At 32.0% G+C, this 21040-nt stretch overlaps 3 protein-coding genes across 3 annotated transcripts; 1 reads left to right on the top strand and 2 right to left on the bottom strand.

The window, feature by feature from the left end:
* Positions 1-795: 795 nt before the first annotated feature.
* On the bottom strand, positions 796-6017 carry LOC129880837 (glutamate dehydrogenase A). The gene is made up of 9 exons (XM_055955062.1): positions 5735-6017; positions 4303-4416; positions 3419-3640; positions 3239-3313; positions 3011-3127; positions 2658-2908; positions 1894-1969; positions 1730-1816; positions 796-1113 (listed from the first exon to the last, which is right to left on the bottom strand). Exons 1-9 carry the CDS (start codon positions 5840-5842, stop codon positions 928-930), a joined length of 1236 nt encoding a protein of 411 aa, XP_055811037.1. The 5' UTR covers positions 5843-6017; the 3' UTR covers positions 796-927.
* A 4260-nt stretch (positions 6018-10277) lies between these two features.
* On the bottom strand, positions 10278-14685 carry LOC129877684 (pectinesterase 1-like). The gene is made up of 5 exons (XM_055953213.1): positions 14467-14685; positions 13587-13865; positions 12730-12936; positions 11476-11717; positions 10278-10437 (listed from the first exon to the last, which is right to left on the bottom strand). Exons 1-5 carry the CDS (start codon positions 14683-14685, stop codon positions 10278-10280), a joined length of 1107 nt encoding a protein of 368 aa, XP_055809188.1.
* Positions 14686-15132: 447 nt separating this feature from the next.
* Positions 15133-19254, top strand: LOC129877694 (pectinesterase 1-like). The gene is made up of 5 exons (XM_055953225.1): positions 15133-15348; positions 16201-16479; positions 17302-17508; positions 18475-18716; positions 19095-19254. The coding sequence occupies exons 1-5, from the start codon at positions 15133-15135 to the stop codon at positions 19252-19254; spliced, it is 1104 nt and encodes a 367-aa protein (XP_055809200.1).
* The last annotated feature ends 1786 nt before the right edge of the window (positions 19255-21040 follow it).

Here is a 21040-nt window from a genome sequence, read left to right on the forward strand (position 1 = left end):
ATAACCGTAATTATCGACTAATCCAAATACCCATTAACAATTTATGGTATGAGTCTTTTATGAAATAAAAAGTTATAGTTCTCAAAAAGACCTAATGGGTCGTTACAGTGCATTTATGATTTAAGAAATTCATTCAATATATAAAAATATTACTCCCTCCATCTCAATTTTTGCAGTACCTTTCATTTCTTGAAAGTTAATTTGAGTATCGTTTCAAGTTGAGTTGAATTAAATCAACTCAATATTTAAAAATTAAAATTTAGATGTACAAAAATTCTACCATGTGCCACAATTTTGCTCATGTCTATATAATGAAAAATTACATTTTTAAATGTTGCTCAAAGTTCACATACTTTGAATCTCAAAAAATAAAAAACGCTACATAAATTGATACAAATAAACTATTTAAAATTAAAACTTAAAAAGACTAAAATACTGAACTCATAAGCTTCAAATTGCTCGGACTAATTCATCAAGATGCCAAAGGAGATGCAACTATTACTATTACCACCAAATCATGGCACTACCAATTCTGCTACCAACACAAGTGTGCTTACTAAAACCCACATCAAAGAGCATTTGATAGCTTCTATTAGGAGTCGTTTGGTTCGCCGACAAAGTTATCTCGAGATTATAATTCTGAGACTAATTTATCTTATCCTACCTAGAGGTGAGGTAAAATAATACCAAGTTGGATGCAGTAAGGTGGAATAACCTGAGATATCCCACCTTATCCCGCATACCAAACGACCCTTAATGTTTTGAACATGCTTAAAACTACAGCAATAATAGCTATGAGAAGGAAAACCAGTAAATATACATTCCAGTTTATAAAATTAGACCATTTCTTACAAGAACAGAAAGATGTAAACATTCAGCTGCGGACGGAAAAGATTATTTGTCTGTAAACAACATAGGCGAATACAATTACGCCTCCCAACCTCTCAATTGTGTGGCTCGTGCAACGCGATTCACCCCCAATGTGAAGGCGCCCATACGAAGATTGCAATTATGAGATTGACACATGTTCTTGAGATTACCAAAGGCTTTTGTCATGTATCTTTTAAGCTCCCTGTTAACCTTCTCTTCATCCCACATAAAACCTTGAATGTTCTGCACATGAAAAGGTTTTCCGTATGCTTTTAGGGACAATGTAGAATTGTAAGAGAACATATCTAACGAAACATGGAAGAGATTCATTGACAACGGTAAAAACATGGGCACCTAATTCAAATTCAACAAGGGTGTTATTAGTACAAGTCAGTTGAACACCGTGATTGATGAGAGAAAACAATGAAGAATTGTCATCAATTGTGAAATGGATGATTATTGTCTTTGTCTAAGTTGTTGTAACTTGTAAGGGCACCTACTAAACTATACTCTTACAGGCGGAAAAACTACTTGATATATATTAGAGAAGCCCAACTAAATAGTCAAACCTCTATATAACAACGTCGTTTGTCTGGATATTTTGTGGTTGCTATAGCAATATATCTTTATAGAAAATATATAATATAACATAACATGAAAGTCGGTTCCAAAGTAAACTAGGCCGTTAGTGAAATACTGCTATAGAGGATGATTGTTACAAAGAGATATGGCTATATACTCTTACATCTTAGAGAAACGTCATTTGCGATTTAAGTAATGGGCAAAATAACCCTGCATGTGTTTTCTGGTGTAATATAAAGCGGAAAGATTAAGGATGTCACATATAGATAGATTTTACCTGAACCCACTCAAAATAACTAACAGTTACACCTCCAGCATTGGCATATATGTCGGGAAGTATTAAAACACCTTTCTTCGACAGAATCTGCAGAAGGTAAGTCATGTGTTAGAAATTGTTATCATGCTAGTCTAACGGATTTGAAAACCGGCAAAAAGTGGTACCTCATCAGCTTCTGGATCAGTTGGATGATTTGCTGCTTCTACAATGAACTTGGCCTTCACATAATCAGCATTTTCTCTGAATAGACAAGGACAAATCAGAACTCCAATTATGTATATCCATACAGATTTAAACAGCGCAGAAGATGCCTATTTTTTCCAATAGTGAAAACTAAAATTAAACAAAATAAGTACATACGATCAATAAGTAAATTACTTTTACAAAGAAGTATATGTAGAAAATACAATATCATTTCAGTACTGAAGAGAACATAAAATAGGGGAAAAGGCTCCAGTTATTATAATGCTATAGTCAAACTTCTCTATAACAGCGTCGATTGTCTGGATATTTTTTAGCTGCTACAGCGAAATGTTATTATAGAAACATATAATCTAACATAACATATACAATGGGTTCCAAAAGAACTTGATCCTTATAAAGGGCAGCCCGGTGCACTAAAGCACCCGCTATGGGCATGGTCCGTGGAAAGGCTAGATCACAAGAGTCTATTGTACGCAGTCTTACCCCGCATTTTTTCCACAACTTGATCCTTATAGCAAAATATTACTATAGAGGAGGATTGTTATAGAGAGGTCTGGTTGAATCATGCTAATATGGCTCTATAGTCAGTTCCGATGTGTTTTTTGTCAATCTCCGCCCTATACCATTTGCGCTGACCATTTCATGATTTCAAACTTTTGCTCTTTCATCGGGAAAGAAATTCACGAACTAATATTGACAAGGATATAATATTGCATACACATACCTGTTCAAAACTCCTCCCAGAGCGCAGGGTATGAGAACATCACAATCATGCGTAAGCAATTCATCTGAACTCATTACATCACCACCATTGAAATCAATTAGCTTCCCTGTTGCTTCTTTATGACTAAGCAAAGCTGGTATATCAAGACCATTCTGATTCTTGACTGCTCCAGTTATATCACTAACTGCAACCACTTTGCCACCTCTCTCGTGAATAAGCTTTGCTACCCATGATCCTACGTTCCCGAACCCCTTAAGAATATTCGCAAAAATATATTTAGCATCATTTCAACTGACTTTTTGTGCAATATCATGGCTGCTGCCTGCTAGAATTGAGCTAATCAGAAATTCTACCTGAATTGCAAAAGTCAAATCCTTAATCTGCTTCCCCTTCTCAGCAAGTAAAGCTTCTGCAGCATAAACGACACCACGCCCAGTTGCAGCTTCCCTACCCAATGAACCGCCAAGATCCTAGGTAAAATAGTGAAAAAGGGTTATCAAGTGACTCGTTTAATTCCAATAGGATAAGTTTGAACGCAATAGCATATTGGGAATTTAATAATTTATTGAACAAAAACTTACAACTGGTTTCCCGGTCACTACTGCAGGAGAGTGACCATGAAATTTTGAGTACTCGTCCAAAATCCAAGCCATGGTCTGTCGTAGGAAGCACCACATAAACACATTTTTTTGCTTCATATTCTGAAGCTCCACAAAGACGAAAGTGTTCACAAAGTTATATCAGATGACGGTATCACTAACCTGAGAATTAGTGCCCATATCAGGCGCAGGGACATCAGTATTAACTCCAATAAGGTCATGAATTTTCTGCGTGAAAACACGCGTAAGGCGCTCCAATTCACTCAAACTTAACTCTTTTGGTACGCAGCCAATCCCACCCTTTGCTCCCCCGTATGGAATATCTGCTACGGCAGTCTTCCAAGTCATTAGTTGAGCAAGGGCGTTCACCTCATCAAGATCAACCTTGTAAAAGAAACTTAAGCCATTTCAGTGCAAATTCTACTTCTGGGAAACAACAAATATTGTACAGAGGTAACCAGCACAACCATGGACTCGGTGTACATTGAAATACAAGAACTATAAAATAACATATTCGAACGGATGTAATAATGAAATGATGGAAGACTTGCTTGTTCATGATCTTTCTAGCCTCCATGTTAATCATTCCTACTAAATCTCTTTTTTTTTCTCATCACTTATAATCTCCTGTCTGTTTCTCCTATCTCTCCTCTTCTTTTCACTTGCAATCTCTCTGCTCTTACATATGACCATTATTAAATGACATACCAATGTTTATACAACATGGAAAAAGTTTATTCAGACAGCACACTAAAGGGAATACTACATTCGAGTTCTGCTAAAGAAACCCAGCAGCACAATCAGAACGAAAAGGTAGTTCAGTAAATCTGTCTTTTTCCTAAAAGCGCTGGTTCGAGTCTAGCGTCTGAAAAGAACTTTGGTCATACAAATCTCTATGGTTTTTATATATATATTAATGCTGCATTTTTTGCTAAGCACAAAGTTTCCTAAAAGTATTAGAGATAAAAGAAACTTATCAGTACTAAACATCAAACAACATGAAAACAAGAAATAAGTTAGACATTCAAGAAAAAGGATCAAATAACCTCAGGATGGTATCTGATTCCTCCTTTCATGGGTCCGCGAGCATTATCATGTTGTACTCTAAATCCGATATAGGAAACTAACGTCCCATCATCCTTGGGAATAGTGCATTCCACCTGATCAAATAGTAAATCCATCAACAAATCTGCTCCATAACCAAATAAATAAACACATATTTCCACCTGCTTATAGTTTAAACTTTGAGTAAGCAATTATACATTTCAACATAACCCGAAAATCTCAACAAATAAATAAAAATGTCCACTCTTTGATATTTTCTTCACAGAGTGATCCCACAGGTGGGGTCTGGGTCAGGTATGTCAGACCTTACCCCTACATTGTGTGAGGTAGAGGTTTTTTTTGATAAACCCTTGGATCAAGAAAATCAATTTTAGTTCTTTCACAATAAGACCCTTCTTCACCTTAGATTCAATTAGAACATGGAATTCATTAAAAAGATTGAAACTTTACACAAACATTAACACATTTTAGTACAATATACCCAGTGTGATCCCACAAGTGGGGTCTTGGGAGGGTCGAGTGTGTCACACCATACCCCTACCTTGCATAAGGTAGAGAGATTGTTTCCGATAAACCCTCGGGTCAAGAAAATAAATTTGAGTTCTTTCACATCAAGACCCTTCTCCACCTTAGATTCAATTATAACATGAAATTCATAAAAAAGATTGTAACTTTACGCATACATCAACACATTTCAGTAGTTTCATCATAATTTTGAGAAGAAAATAAGTAGGAAAATTCGAGTTTTTTCATAACAAGACCACTCTTCTCCACCTTAGATTCAATCATAACATGAAATTCATAAAAAAGATTGAAACTTTACATACATCAACACATTTCAGTAGTTTCATCACAATTTTGAGAAGAAAATAAGAGGAAAATTCGGAGTTTTTTCACAGCAAGGCCACTCATCTCCTCCTTAGATTCAATCATAACATGAAATTCTCAAAAAAGATTGGAACTTTACACAGATATCAACACATTTCAGTAGTTTCATCATAATTTTGAGAAGAAAATAAGTAGGAAAATTTGAGTTCTTTCACAACAAGACCACCCTTCTCCACCTTAGATTCAATCATAACATGAAATTCTTCAAGAAAGATTGAAACTTTACACAGATCAACACATTTCAATAGTTTCATCAAAATTTTGAGAAGAAAATGAGTAGGAAAATTTGAGTTCTTTCACAATAAGACCACCCTTCTCCACCTAAGATTCAATGAGAAGATGAAATTCTCAAAAAAGATTGAAACTTTACACTAATATACATCACTTTACACTAATATAGAAAAAATTTGAGTTCTTTCAGAACAAAACCCCTTTTCCACCTTAGATTTTCAACCATAACATGAAATTCTTTTTAAAAGATTGAAACTTTACACTAATATACATCATTTAATTCATTCTATATACCTTAATTTCTCTGAAAGGGATCAAAAGACTCCTTTCAAGTTTGGAGTCCAAACCAAGAATCCTAGCTGCTTGGCGAAAGTTCCTGTTTGTAGCTGCAAGTGCATTCATGGCTGCCCTCTATATTCTTGAAAAAACAAAACAAGAACACCCAAAAACCTAGTAGGATCAAGATTGTGAAGAGAAAAAAAAATGACAAAAAACAAAAATGGGAATTTTCTTAATTTTGATTCTTGAAATAATACTACTCTTATATAGTAAGTATGATATTAGAGTAACTTGGGTGTTTTAGGGTAATCACAAAAGAAGTGGGAATTGTTGAAATAAATTTGATATATATATTTTTTGATAATTACAAATGGATCACGAGCTCCTTGGGAATTTGCACAACCATAATCTCCTATTTTTCCTCGTTTTTTAAAACCAAATACGAAGAGTCATTTTTGGACAAAAATAATTTTTTAAAAAATATTCTCTACACTAATAATTAGAGTTTTTTGGTTTTTTTTTGACAAAAAATATTTGATTGGAAAAGCCTTAAATCAAAGTTATTGGAGTAAAAGAAATTAATTAAAACATGGAGTGTGTTATAAACAGTGAAATACATGCACTTTGTTCTAGTTTGGCCATTTTAAATTGCAAAAAATCTCCTCAAATTATTACATCCCAGGAATCAAAAAGAATAACATGAATTAATGTAGCAAAATCTTCGAGTGCATGCCCCTTTATCTCTCCCTCGATCTCCCTCAAACTCTAAAACACACCTAACATTCAACATTCAGTGATCACTCTATTGTTTCGATTAAAATCATGTGTCAAATTTATTGATTAGCACTATTTACCCTCAAATTCTTTAACAAATGACTAATAAAAGTGTAATAGACGAGAAAAGTAACACAATTTTTATAACGATTTTTTGTATTTTGATTAACAACTTACATGAAAAATTACAAATAAAAAGAAATACCGGAATGGAGTACAACTATATCGGATCTAATCCAGCTTCATGCGATTGATACCTGGAAAAGAAGAAGAGAAGAAAGAGGTTATAAGGAAGAAGACGATAGAAACAAGGCAAAATCAAAGAGGAAAAGGGTTCGAAGAAGATACCGAAAAACTAGTAATGGCTATAGCTCCCATTCGGGGTTTATTATAGGCTCTCAATGGATTACACCAATCTGAGATCATTAAATAGAAGCTATATTTGTAAAGTCATGTGTTATAATTCTATTCATCGTTTCTTATTGAACTCGAAACTCTGGAAATTTGGAAATCATTTTATGCATCAATACCTCACCATTGAACAACATTCCTTCCGTTGAGCATCCCCATGTTATCAAGGATGTTAAATGCCACCATGATCAAAAGAAAAATCCAAACAATGTTCTCCAAGCTTAGATAAATTGAACCCAAGAACTAAGACCCAACCCTAAATCTGAGACACGACTCTAACTTGGGATTTGATACTCGACCCTAACCCTAATCAAGGACCCGAGATTCAACCTCAACTAGGGACCTGAGACCCAAATTGGGACTCGATACTCAAGACATGACCCCGACCCACACTTCGATCCAAGACCTCAGACCTGATACCGACCCTAATTCAAAACTCGAGATCTGACCCTAGTTGGATAATTGAGACCTACCCTGACTTGAAACCTAACCCCAACACCAGACCCAACTTGGGACTCAATTTGACCCTTTCCTTCTAAGACTCAAGATCCGACCTCGATCTGAGATCCAAGTTTGACTCAACACTCGAATCCAACCTGAGACCCAAGCCTTGTTCCCAACTTAAGACCCAGCCCGATCCTAAGCAGAGACCTGACCTAAGACTCAAGACTTGACCTCGACCCTAGACTCAAATCGGACCCCAACTCGAGACCTGAATTGTACCAAACCTAGGACCTAAACCAGACCACGACTCAAGACATAGGACCTGAGATTCGACCTTGATCTCGACCTTGACGTGATATCCAACATTTAACTCTTATCTAAGACCCAACCTTGGATCCAAGATCAAACCATAACTCAAGACTTGACCCAAAACTTGAGACCCAACCCCAACTCCGACTCGAGACCTGAACCCGACCTAATTTGACTCAAGATTTAAGACTTGATGGGACTCGGTACATGAGACCTAACCCCCACCCCAATTAGAGACTCAAGGTTCAACCCAAAACTAGGACCTGAGACCTAACTCGAGACCTCAAAATCAAGACACAACCCTAATCTTGACCCTGATATGGGACTTGAGACCAATTTAAAACTTGAGATTTTACCTTGATTTAAAACATAGGATCCAACCTTGATTTGAGACTCGAGCCCAACCTCAACCTGAGACAGTGACCTTGACCTGTGATCCAAGAACTGACCCGATTCGGGACTCAAGATTTGATCCTACTGGATATGATGAAAAATATTTAGGCAAAATCTCTAATTAATGAAGATAGAAAGTAGGTTGAAACTAAAATTTAAATCTTGCTAAGTTGACAATCATTTTAAAATAAGCAATGCTTGAATGAGTTAAAATTTATTCGGTTTTAAATTTGGGATAGTTTCAAATATATACAATAAAGTAATTAGTTTACAGCAAATATAACCATGTTTTATTTACATAAAAAATAGTCAAAAGTCATAGAAAGTATACATTGATTATACATTATGATACACTCAAAAAGTTGAACATAGCCTATATATACATGAGCTATACACTGACTATACATTATGGTACACTCAAAAAACTGAATATAGCTTACCTATACATGAGTGATGCATTGACTATACATGATTATACACTTAAAAAGCTGAATATAATTTAGGGATAATTACAATAGATGGTCATTCAGTCATTTTAATTACCAAAAAATGGTCATTTGGTGTATATTCATATATATATTCGATGTATATCCATGTATATATAGATATATAGAGTGTATCATAATGTATATTTAGTGTATAGCTCATGTATAAGTAATCTATATTGTATAGGCAGTGTATACTTTCTATGACTTTTGGCAAGCTATATTTTATAATCACTGTATTTTTTCTATGATTTTGTTATTTCTTATGTAAATAAAATATAGTTATGTTTGTTGTAAACTAATTAGTTTATTGTATATACTTGAAATTGTCCCTATAATTTAACTATACATGAAGTATGCACTGACTATTTAATTTCGACCAACTCAAAATCTCCTCTTAACAGTCCCAAATTTTACATGTGAAATCCTTTCGATTTTTTGAGCCTTTTGATATGTAATTTGCTCGAAACGATTCACGTTTGCGGTACGTCAAATTTTAAAGAAGGAGAAGGAGGAGAAGAAGAAGGACGAGGAGGAGGAAGCAGCAAAAGAAGATGACGAAGGAGGAAGAAGACGATGGAGCAAGCAATTTTTTTTGGAAAAAATAATGTTGAATGACCATTTTAGGTAATTTAAATAAATTGAGCTAAAAAGATGATAAGTAAATTTTATGGACTAATAATCTGTATAACTTATGCTTTAAATTATCTTGAGTCCAATCTATAAAATCTTTGACAAATCCCAATGTAATGAACTATTGGGATGGCATTCGATCTGATGGAATAAAGGGACCCTGCCCAATTGACATTCTGCTACTTCAATATCTTTAAGAGCTTCCATTAACCCAACAAAACACATAAAACGCTTCTCCAATTGAAGAATTGCTAAAATAGTTCCAATAATACTGTTGTAAGCTTCCATTGTCACCAAATCTCAGAGTATAAAAAGTCTCCAATTCAAGCACGTGCGGAGGAGATGTATGGATGTCCCAGTGTGAATCAGAGGTATGAGAGGTTGACTATGAATGGTTTCAGGAAAGGTAAAGGTAGGCCGGAGAAGTATTGAAATAGATGATCAGACAGAACATGAAGCAAGTTCAGGTTATTGGGACAAAAGTTAGATGGTAAGGACATTAATATCCTAAAAATATAACGGAGGGTATTTAGATATTATTTACAGTTATTCGAAAATACATTTGTTATTTTTCCTAAATTTTAAATAAAATAATTACATACTTCAATATGATCTCAAAACATATAGAAATCCTCTTCAATTTGAGTTTTTCCCTCACTCCCTTTATACGTCACGTGTTTGTTTCATAAAATAAAATAATAATCTAAGCTTGCAAATAAGGAGGATAGAATTAAGCCACGGTCCTAATCCCTGGATCTCTGAGTCAATCGATACTTTTTTGAAAATTTTTGCACTTAATAGGCATACGAACTTAGAGAATACATTCTATATAAGCTGTGCACACAACACAAAAACATAAAAAGGAGAAAGAAATGTAAACACACTTTCAGGTACTTAATCTTATTTTTCAAATCTCAATAGTCTTACACAACAATCAAATAAAATTACATCAAAAGGTAAAAATAATAAGTCAATAACTAAATATCACCACTATGCCTCAATCCCATAGTAATTGGGATGGGCTACAACCAAAATTTGTAAAATTAAGAAAATAAACTCAGAAAATAACTAGGACCATTAATTTTATGCCCTTAGAATTTTTCAAATATTTAAAGTGCCACAGGAGGAAGCAGCCACTTGGAGCCTTCAATAAAGGCAAGGGAGATAAAAGGTTTTGCCTCTTCATCACTTAATTTCTTTGTATATCCAACTCTACGAGCTAGATTTGCTCCTGCTCCTTTGTTCTTGTATTCTCCATAATATACCGTGCTGAAAATAATAAGAATTTTTAAGTTATAAATGATGATTTAATATGTTATTTCATCATATAAACTACAGAAAAGAATCGAAAATGTTTTTAAAGTATGTAAAATACATAAAAAATGTCATCTATTTGTAGTTAAAAATGTCCTTGTCGACAATATTTCGATCCAAAAATGCTCCTATTATTACTAAAATAGGTCAAAAATGCCCGTTTTCAAAAAAATATATTATTTCTTTTCTTTTAAAATACATTTTGTTCCTAATATAATATTACTTTTGAAGAACCTTATTCATGTTTTATTTCTTTTAAAATCACTTTAACTAATAAAAATGTAGAAAATAAATTTTTTCTTCTTAATCATATTTTATCAATTAAAATAGAACAACTTCATGTACCCTTTTAACGGATAATATATGTCATATATATAAAATTATAGTAAATCTATAATTAATTTTTATTTAGATAACAATAAAAAATAATTATAATAATTTTTGAATTGAATTAGAAAAAATATTTGCTAATAAAAAAATATTATTAGGAAAAGAAAGTGTTCAAAAAGAAAATAAATAATATATTTATTTGGAAAAAGGGCATTTTTGACCCATTAAATAACAATAAGGACATTTTTGGACCAAAGTATTAACGACAGAGGTATTTTGAACCAAACTATAAATGGATGGCATTTTTATTCATTTCACATAATTTAAAGACATTATTAACCTTGTCCCGTAGAAACTATCAATGTATATATCTTAAACTCAGTTTTTTTAGCTCTTGGTTTGTCATAATAATAATTAATATGCATTATGCTAGAAATATTTCGACATGTAATAATAATATGCTTTCTAATTTTGGTTCGTACGTTCTATTGATTTGTCATGACCCTCTATTTTGTTATAACACATAGCTATTAATATTCGTTCCTACCAATAAATATATTATCCTTCTTAACTCGATTATAAAAAAGAATTTAACTTTTATACAATTATTATAGTGACTAATGTTACGGACTTAGATTTCTAGTGACGGGTCATGAGACTAACCTGTCAAATTCCTTTTTGCCAAAATTAGACCATCCTTCAGGATGAATAACATCAGTCATATCACTATAAGAGAAAACAACTTTAGAATATTGCTTCCATGCCCTTCCCAAATATGCTGTATTTCCTGTACCAGTAATCATACAATGCACAAAAGAAAATCCACTATCAAAGTTTTTTGCAGCCCTTGCATGTGCTGTCACCATTGCCATTGGATCCCCTGGAATTACATGTGTCTCTGTGTTCTATATATTTCCAAAAAAAAATGCATTATATTCTCAAGGAAAAAAAAAGTTCAAATATGTCATTGGATTATTAGAAATGACTTATTCATACCACTCTTTAATAGTTGAGCATAAAAATATCACCATCATTATATAGTGACGAAGCAAAATTTTTATTAAGAAGTGTCAAAAAATTATAATTCTATTGTAAGATAGGATTGAACACATGACCTTAAAAAAAAATTTAACACCTTAACAACTATAATGAACATTCAATTTGTGTCAAAAGTGTCAATATTATACTTATAAAACCAAAATTTAACTTATTTTTATACAATATAATTTTTTGACACTCCTGCGGACAAGGATAGCTTCGCCCTTACGGTGGTGACACATGAATAAATACATAGAGATTGGGGGGGGGGGAGGGGGAGTAGTGTCACAACCAGAATGTTTAGTGAAGTGATTCAAACAATAATGAAGCAAACATATAAAAAAGTTTAGAGAGTTCAATATCTAATATATACTTAAAAAATAATTTTGACTATATATATATAGTATAATTTTTTCGATGTACCTCTTTTGATATCCTAACTCCGCTCCTAGGGAGGGAAGGGTATATGAAGCCACCACCTATCCACCTCTCTTCCTATATATCAAGGGGATTTATAATTTTATATATGCATAAAAAATATGTTTGCCCTATTTATGTAGTATTCTAACTTTTCGATAGTGGTGGAATTAGAAATCCAAATAAAGGGATTCAAAAAAAAAATGAAATATTTTTTATGCCAAGAAAATTCAACTATTTTCATAGTATGATAAATATTTCAACAAAGGGGTTCAGGTGGACCCCGTTGCACCCCTCTGCCTCCGCCCCTACATTTCAACAAAGGAGATTCATATGAATCGCTCCTTTGCATGATATGATTTCGCTCTTGGTTGAATCTATCAAGTTTATATTATGAATCCGCCTATTCTAATTGATGGAGGACTATGAACTCAAATGAAAATTGAAGTTGTTTACAATTACCAAATATAAGGATTTGCCATTGCCAAAGATGAAATCAACAGTGCCTTCAATGTAGCAATCTTTGAAGAAATGCTTTCCACTGTCATCACAAAAAGTGTCTTGAAATCCAAACATTTTACAATTATACAATGAGGCTTTATCTCCTCCTGTTCTCAATGCTGCTGCTTGAGCTAAAACACTTTTCCCATCTGGTCTTGGTGCTGTATTCTTTAAAAATAAAAAAATATTATTATAGTTAGGAACCTATTGAGATCGGAAGACCCAACGAATTCTTTCAATGTATTATTTTTGAGTCCAACATAGAATATTGTAGCTCATGCTGGATTAATCGTATTTTGGACCGGAGCAATGAACCTATTTGAAATGGCCCATTTCATACCCGAGAAGCTTATGTATGAACAAATTATTTTTTTTCTCTTACTAGAGAACGCTCCATTAGCTAATGCTTATAGATCCAGTTTTACCCAAACTTTTTATATGTCAATCCAACATTATTAGCTTGTCTGATTATTGCTGAGCAGTTTTAGATATGAATGGACCTCCAGAGGTGAAGATTATTTTAAAGTAGACGATTTTCTCTCTTTTGCAATTAGTTTTACTATAGCACTCACCACTTTACCTAATTGCTATCATTTTAAAATGTGATTTCTATGTTATGTTATGGTCTCACCTCAAACATATTTAGGGTAAAGTTCGGAGGGTCCAAATTCTTTAAATGTGTCTAACACATTTTATTTAAAAGTTTAAATCGTTAGACATAAAATAAATTTGTTAGTAAACATGATATGGATCCATGTCAAATCCCCCACCACCCCAAAGCGACTTATTTATTTATTGAAAAAAGCAAGAATACGTACCACAAAATTGATATTAACAGCACTGAAGTATTCAGATTCAACTATCACAGTGGCACTGTTAACAGTATTATATTGTTTTGCAGTTCCATGAAATATAATATTTGGGACATTTTTAGGGTCTCCATATAATGTTATGAAAGGCTTTGACCTCTCAATTTTGACTTTTTCTGTGTAATTTCCACCTCCAATCCAAATAATAACTCTTCTTTTATTTCCTTCTGGAATGCTGTTAATAGCTTCTGTCAGAGTCTTGAAATCACCGCTTCCATTTGTCCTCACCTATTTTTGCACAAATTCAAAATTTAAAGTCAGTAAATTTAATTTTGAATTTTACTAAAATTGATTCTGAAACATATATAATTAATAAAAATAAAAAATGTGTATTCTCCTCTTTAGTAACATATATAAATTAATAAATAAGATCATGATCATACATTTAATCATGATCTCAAAATTGACAAATTTCTCGAGTTCAAATCTTGTCGCACTCATAGAGAAATATATTGTAATTAAGTAGATAATAAAGTGTTTTGCATGTGAAGGATGTGTTAATATATAATTAAATAAATAAAAATATAAATTATCATCATATAGTAGAAAAAATATATGAAAAAATTACTAGTATCAATTATCTTTATGAATCGAGGAAAAAATAGATGGTTGCACACTTTAACATGCATCATAGCAGGCATAAATTTCACCCGAGAAAAATTTAACGTGCTTAGCTCATAAAAATTAAATTTGGCCCGCATGCGAGAGGCATCTTGAAGATTATAAGTGTAAAATAAAATAAAAAACTAAAATTCATTAACGATTTAAGCTTTTAGATGAAATATTCACATGCTTCAATAAAAATATGCTTATGAATGAAAAGAGTGACCTTAATGATAGTTTTATTAGCCTCAGCAGCTACAAGGGCAGGGTCCAAAGTGTCTTTTCTTGCATGTAATGGCTTAACATTTGCTTTAAACCAACTATTTAATTGTGATTTATCAGCTGGAATTGGAACTAAATCATCAGAAAATACTCCAATAATATTGAAAAAAAGAAATGTTATAATAATTGTTTCCACAACAAAGATGGTATTTTTTCCAGCCATTTTAAATATTTTTTTTGGTTTTTTGGTTTCTTGAATGGAATTTTTTTTTGTTTAATTTTCTATACAAATTTTAACAAGAGAAAATAGAAGTAGTACTCATATTTGAATGAGTGTTATTGCGTAAATATATTTTTATACTATCAGTATTTATACACGAATTTGTTATTAACAACCTTAAATAAAAACCATCTATTTAACGTAGTATTCGTATTGCCTTACAAATATTTACCTACTAACAGAAAAAAAAATATCAATAATATCCCATCATATATCTGCACCTTTTTAGTGTTACCATAGAGTTATTTTCTCTTTCCCTATTTTTTTTTCCTTTATAAATACCAACACTTATTGCTAAGATTGTATAGAAAAACAAAAAAAAAATCAACTTTACCTTAAAAATAATTTTTAAAAAAAATCAATTTTATATATAAAAAAATTATTTAAAAAATGTCTGGAAAAAACACAGTTTTTGCTTTGGAAGCTATTGTTTTAACAATTCTTCTTTTTATTCCTGGAGTTTTTTCTGATGATTCAATTCCAATTCCAGCTGATAAATCACAATTAAATAGTTGGTTTGCAGCAAATGTTAAGCCATTAGATGCAAGAAAAGACACTTTGGACCCTGCCCTTGTAGCTGCTGAGGCTAATAAAATTGTCATTAAGGTCAGTTGTTTTCACAATTTTCGCTCGAGATCATTTATAAAAAAATTATTTTAAAAAAAAATTTATATTCATGTCTAAACATAACTTCAATTTCTAAATACTATTTGAACGTTTTTTCAAATGTTACAATGTTTATATCCAAATGCCAGCTAAGTATTTATTATTCCTCTTAGATTATTCATAAACATATTTCATACTTCCCTGTTTCATTTTATGTGATTTTCTTAAGAAAATAATTTCACCGATTGTTTCTTTTTGTATAGTTGTTAGTAAACGATCCTTTTTTTTTAAATTTCTCATGCAATTTATGTTACTTTTCAAACTACGCTCTACTGATACTTTCTGAGCAAACTAAATTTTTTATGTGAAAACATTAGGTCACTAACGTCGACGATCTTTTAGATATCAGACGACAATCTAATATTTTGTAACTCCAAAGACTTTATTTGCACAAAATTTTTTAGAGACAATTTAAATTATGGCCTAAAAGGGAGGACATTTGGGTAAATCTGCCAACACTCTTTCATTTTAGTTGCTTAAAGTGACATTTCTCTATATTAAAAATAATTTTGTTTTAAACTTATCATTTTATTTTTAATGATATGATTTTATAGCCACAAAAATGTTATTTCATCCTTAAAATTGCAAATTTCAACTTTTCTTTTCTTTCTTAAACTTGATGCTCACTTATATACCTTTACATAAAATGAAATGGAAGTAGTAACTTTTATTGTATTTTTTTTCATATGATATAAATCAATATTTTTTGTATTGTGTTCAATATGAGATTATTGCCAATTTTGTACAAATTTAAATTTACTGACTTTAAATTTTGAATTTATACGAAAATAGGTGAGGACAGATGGAAGTGGTGATTTCAAGACTCTGACTGAAGCTGTTAAAAGCATTCCAGAAGGGAATAAAAGAAGAGTTATTATTTGGATTGGAAGTGGAAATTACACAGAAAAAGTCAAAATTGAGAGGACAAAGCCTTTCATAACATTATATGGAGACCCTAAAAATGTTCCAAATATTATATTTCATGGAACTGCAAAAGAATATAATATTGTTGAAAGTGCCACAGTAATTGTTGAATCTGAATACTTCAGTGCTGTTAATATCAACTTTGTGGTACGTATTTTTTTATTTTTAATAAAATAATTTAAAATATGTTTTTTCTAAAAAATTAAATTTTTAAATGAAATTGCTACATTTCAAAATATATAGTATCAAAAGCGGGCTAGGGTCCTAGGTTCAAGTTTCGTCGTGATCTATTATCAAGAAAAAAAATAAAGTGTGTAAGGTTTATAGAATAAGAATCATCTTTTTTTTTGGGTTTCCATCCGATGTCCGGTACCCACATTGGAGCCCGACTAAATTCGGATTCGCGTCGAAAAGTCCCACATTAAAAGTTAAAGACATAATTAAAAAAATAACATTTAATTGTATCTAACGATTTAAACTCTTAATGAGACGATAGTATAATTCGAAAAGTTGGACCTCTCCCTCCCCCCTCCCTAGAAAGGATGGACAATTTGCTAGAACAGTGGGTGCTATTACAAAATTGATCTCGCAAGAGAAAGAAAAAACGGTCACATTAAAATTACCTCCTTGAGATATTGATAGATGCAATTCAAGAAGTTGGAACCCCTCTTGAGAAATACCGATAATTTTTCAGAAGAAAAATCGATCACATTAAAATTACTTTTCTTAGGAGGTTTGTTTGATATCCAACTAACTATTTAACAACAGTCCAACAAGAGGACAATATTGGAGTGACCAAATCGGAAATTTTTGGATAGAACAAAATATTTACGCGTTGAATCTTTCGATATCAATAGATCTCTAACTATAATAATTACCTTATTATTACATGTGTGTTTATTTCTTTTGGCCTAATTATGTTAGTCTAATATATTTGTTTATTTTTTTTGTTATAATTATTATGATTAGAATTCAGCACCAAGACCAGATGGAAAAATGGTATTAGCTCAAGCAGCAGCATTGAGGACAGGAGGAGATAAAGCCTCATTGTATAATTGTAAAATGTTTGGATTTCAGGACACTTTTTGTGATGACAAAGGCAAACATTTCTTTAAAGATTGCTACATTGAAGGCACTGTTGATTTTATATTTGGCAATGGCAAATCCATATATCTGGTAAACAAAAAAAAGAACTTCAATCTTTGTAAATAATTTATTTATTATTCATAATTCTCTTTTTGACATAGGTCGATTTAGTATTTAAACCTAATATCGATAGGTAAAGGCAGTGACAGAGCAGAATTTTTAGTAAGGGATTCAAAATCTGAAAAAGAAGACTAATGAATTAGTCGAAGGAAGTTCAACATCTACAATATATACATAAAAAAATATTTTAACCATGTATAAATAGTATAATTTTTTGCTAAATGAGGTTCGGATGAACTGCCTGACTATAAAGTGGCTCCGCCATTGGATAGAGATGGCAAAATCAGCCTACAAAAACATGATCCGCTCTTTTACTCAATTGTGGGTATGTGTCCAGTTTAGCTCGTCTAAAAGTTGGGGCTGATAATTCAGATTAAATATGTAGCTTAAATTGATCCATAAGAAAATCTGTCAATTTTAATTTCTTAAAAAATATTCTTTTTAGTTGATATTTTATATATAGTGATAATAAAGAATAAAAAGTTGTATTAATTTTGTTTGGTAATCAAACAAAATAGTATAAGAAAATACTTTATTTTTAAAAAAGTAAAAGTTTATAATAGATCGAGTTGGCTGGATTGGGCTGCGCTATAACTCATTGTTTAGTCCATCTTGACATAGCTTATTATAATGATCATTTGCACTTTTGTCCCTATTTTGTACGGGTCATTAATTTTTGCCCCTTGAGGCAAATAACTTTTTTTGCGGGCATAAGTTAAGTTATTTTTTCATCATAATATTCAATAATTTATGCCTCGTGTCTTAAAGAACTTATATCCCACTAAGTATAAGTTCGATTTCTAACAATAAAAACTAAAGACCAGTTCATTTGACCAGACAAACTATTCAACTAAATGTTATTCTCATCTTAAGTAACCTTACTCCATTCACTTAAACACTTTAATAAAATTAATGATTTTTTTTGAAAATATATAGAACACAGAGACACATGTAATTCCAGGGGATCCAATGGCAATGGTAACAGCACATGCAAGGGATGCAGAAACAGTAGACAGTGGATATTCTTTTGTGCATTGTACTGTTACTGGAACAGGCCACACAGCATATTTGGGCAGGGCATGGAGGCCTTTCTCTAAGGTTGTTTTTTCATATACTGATATGACTGATGTTGTTCACCCTGAAGGATGGTCTGATAATGGCAAACCCGACAACGACAAGTAAGTTACTGTCAATGTATAGAAGTTAAATTTAATTATTATTTTTTTATCATTGGATTTGCTTGCATTCGTCAACATATTTATGAATTTTATTGCTAATTTGTTACTGAATTGCTCGTGACTAGCCTTTGGATAATATTTTGCTAAACAGAATGGATGTCGGATTTTATATTTAGCAATAAAAGTTCGTTGGTTGTCACTAATTTATTTATCTTTAATGAAATGATTATAGTTAAAAAAATATCTATTATTTTATTTTAGATCATAAACTTTTAAAAGTTTATCTTTTGTTTTTAAATTTTGTACTCATTACCAATGTATCAGATTATTATTTTTATACTATTAATGTATATAATGTAAATTTTTATTATTTTTCAGATCGGTATATTATGGAGAATACAAGTGCAAAGGAGCAGGAGCAACTACGGCTCGTAGAGTTGGATATGTTAAGAAATTAAGTGATGCAGAGGCAAAACCTTTTATCTCCCTTGCCTATATTGAAGGCTCCAAGTGGCTGCTTCCTCCTGTGGCACTTTAAATATTTGAAAAATTCTAAGGGCATAAAATTAATGGTCCTAGTTATTTTCTGAGTTTATTTTCTTAAATTTACAAATTTTGGTTGTAGCCCATCCCAATTACTATGGGATTGAGGCATAGTGGTGATATTTAGTTATTGACTTATTATTTTTACCTTTTGATGTAATTTTATTTGATTGTTGTGTAAGACGATCGAGGTTTGAAAAATAAGATTAAGTACCTGAAAGTGTGTTTACATTTCTTTCTCCTTTTTATGTTTTTGTGTTGTGTGCACAGCTTATATAGAATGTATTCTATAAGTTCGTATGCCATATTAAGTGCAAAAATTTTCAAAAAGGTCTAGATTGACTTAGAGATCTAGGGACTAGGACCGTGGCTTAACTCTATCCTCCTTATTTGCGAACGTATAAAAGGAGTGATGGAAAAACTCTAATTGAGGAGGATTTTTATAAGTTTTGAGATCATATTGAAGCAGGTAATCATTTTATTTAAAATTTGGAAAAAATAACAAATATATCCCTGAATAACTGTAAATAATATTTAAATATCCTTCGTTATATTTTTAGAACATTGATGTCCTTACCATCTAATTTTTGGAGTGTATATACCAGTTAGACTAACGAAAAGATACGTGTCACGGTTTAAAAGGTCTACTAGATGTTTATTTGATTTTTATTCATAATTAAAAATCCCACCCAACTAATTAAAAACTCACCCAAATAACTTGACGCACATCCAAATTATAACACAAAATCAATCCTTATACCATGAAAATTCCTAGTTCAGCAATCTAAATTCCTAAATCAATCAAACAGATTCTCTGATATGAATCTGTCGTCCCTGTTGAAGAAATAAAACAGCGTGTATATGGAGAGCAAGAAAACCGCTATAACAGGAGCTATGCTGGCTGGACTGGAACAGAAAGAGGATTAAACCAGTCGAATCCGAGTTGAGACGATTTCATGGGGCTTCTGTTCTTCAATGTCTGGTTCATGAACATCTACGATTTCGTTAATGGAAGATACGTTGTAGCTAGACGACGGGGAATCGGAGAAGGAAAGACTGATTTTGAATATGGGTTTTTTGACCGTCCCAATATCTCATTACCCTCCAAATGAGGATGCAAGAGATAATATAGTTCCTCGGATGGTACATAGTCGTTTCATCTTTACGCTGTCATTTTTAGTATTCGAAATCAAGTAAGCTAATGGAGGCAGCTCGGGTAAGATTCCATCAGAAAGAACTGATTTTGAATATGGGTTTGATGATTTAGGCTTAAATGAGGAAGTGGGGTTAGTGAAAATTAGTGTAAGAAGGAGTATTACAGCAAAGATTATGAATACAATAATGAGTGTTGATTTTTTTTCATTGATTCGTTTGGTTTGAAAAGAGAAAAGTTGATTTGGGTTCTTGATTGTGTTACTGTAGGGGGGATTTGTGTTATAATTAGGGGTGGGTCTTACGCTATTTGGGTGGATTTTTAATTAGGTGGATGGATTTTTTAATTATTGGTAAAAAAAAATAAAAATTGAGCAGGCCTTTAAGATCGCAACACATGTTCATCCGTTAGTTCAAAGGGTATATACATTTTAAAAGTTAGACGATAAAGATATCAGTGTTCTAAAAATATAACGAATGATATTTAGATAACATTTACGATAGTTTAGGTATATTTATCTTTTTTCCCTTAAAACTTTAAACTATGATGAACATGATAGAATAATCTAGTCATTTTTCTAAGCCTAGATTATCTATTTTGAAAGCAAAGGATTTTGTATTGGATCTTT

The sequence above is a fragment of the Solanum dulcamara genome, chromosome 2, assembly GCF_947179165.1.
Source record: "Solanum dulcamara chromosome 2, daSolDulc1.2, whole genome shotgun sequence".
NCBI classification, from domain to species: Eukaryota; Viridiplantae; Streptophyta; class Magnoliopsida; order Solanales; family Solanaceae; genus Solanum; species Solanum dulcamara.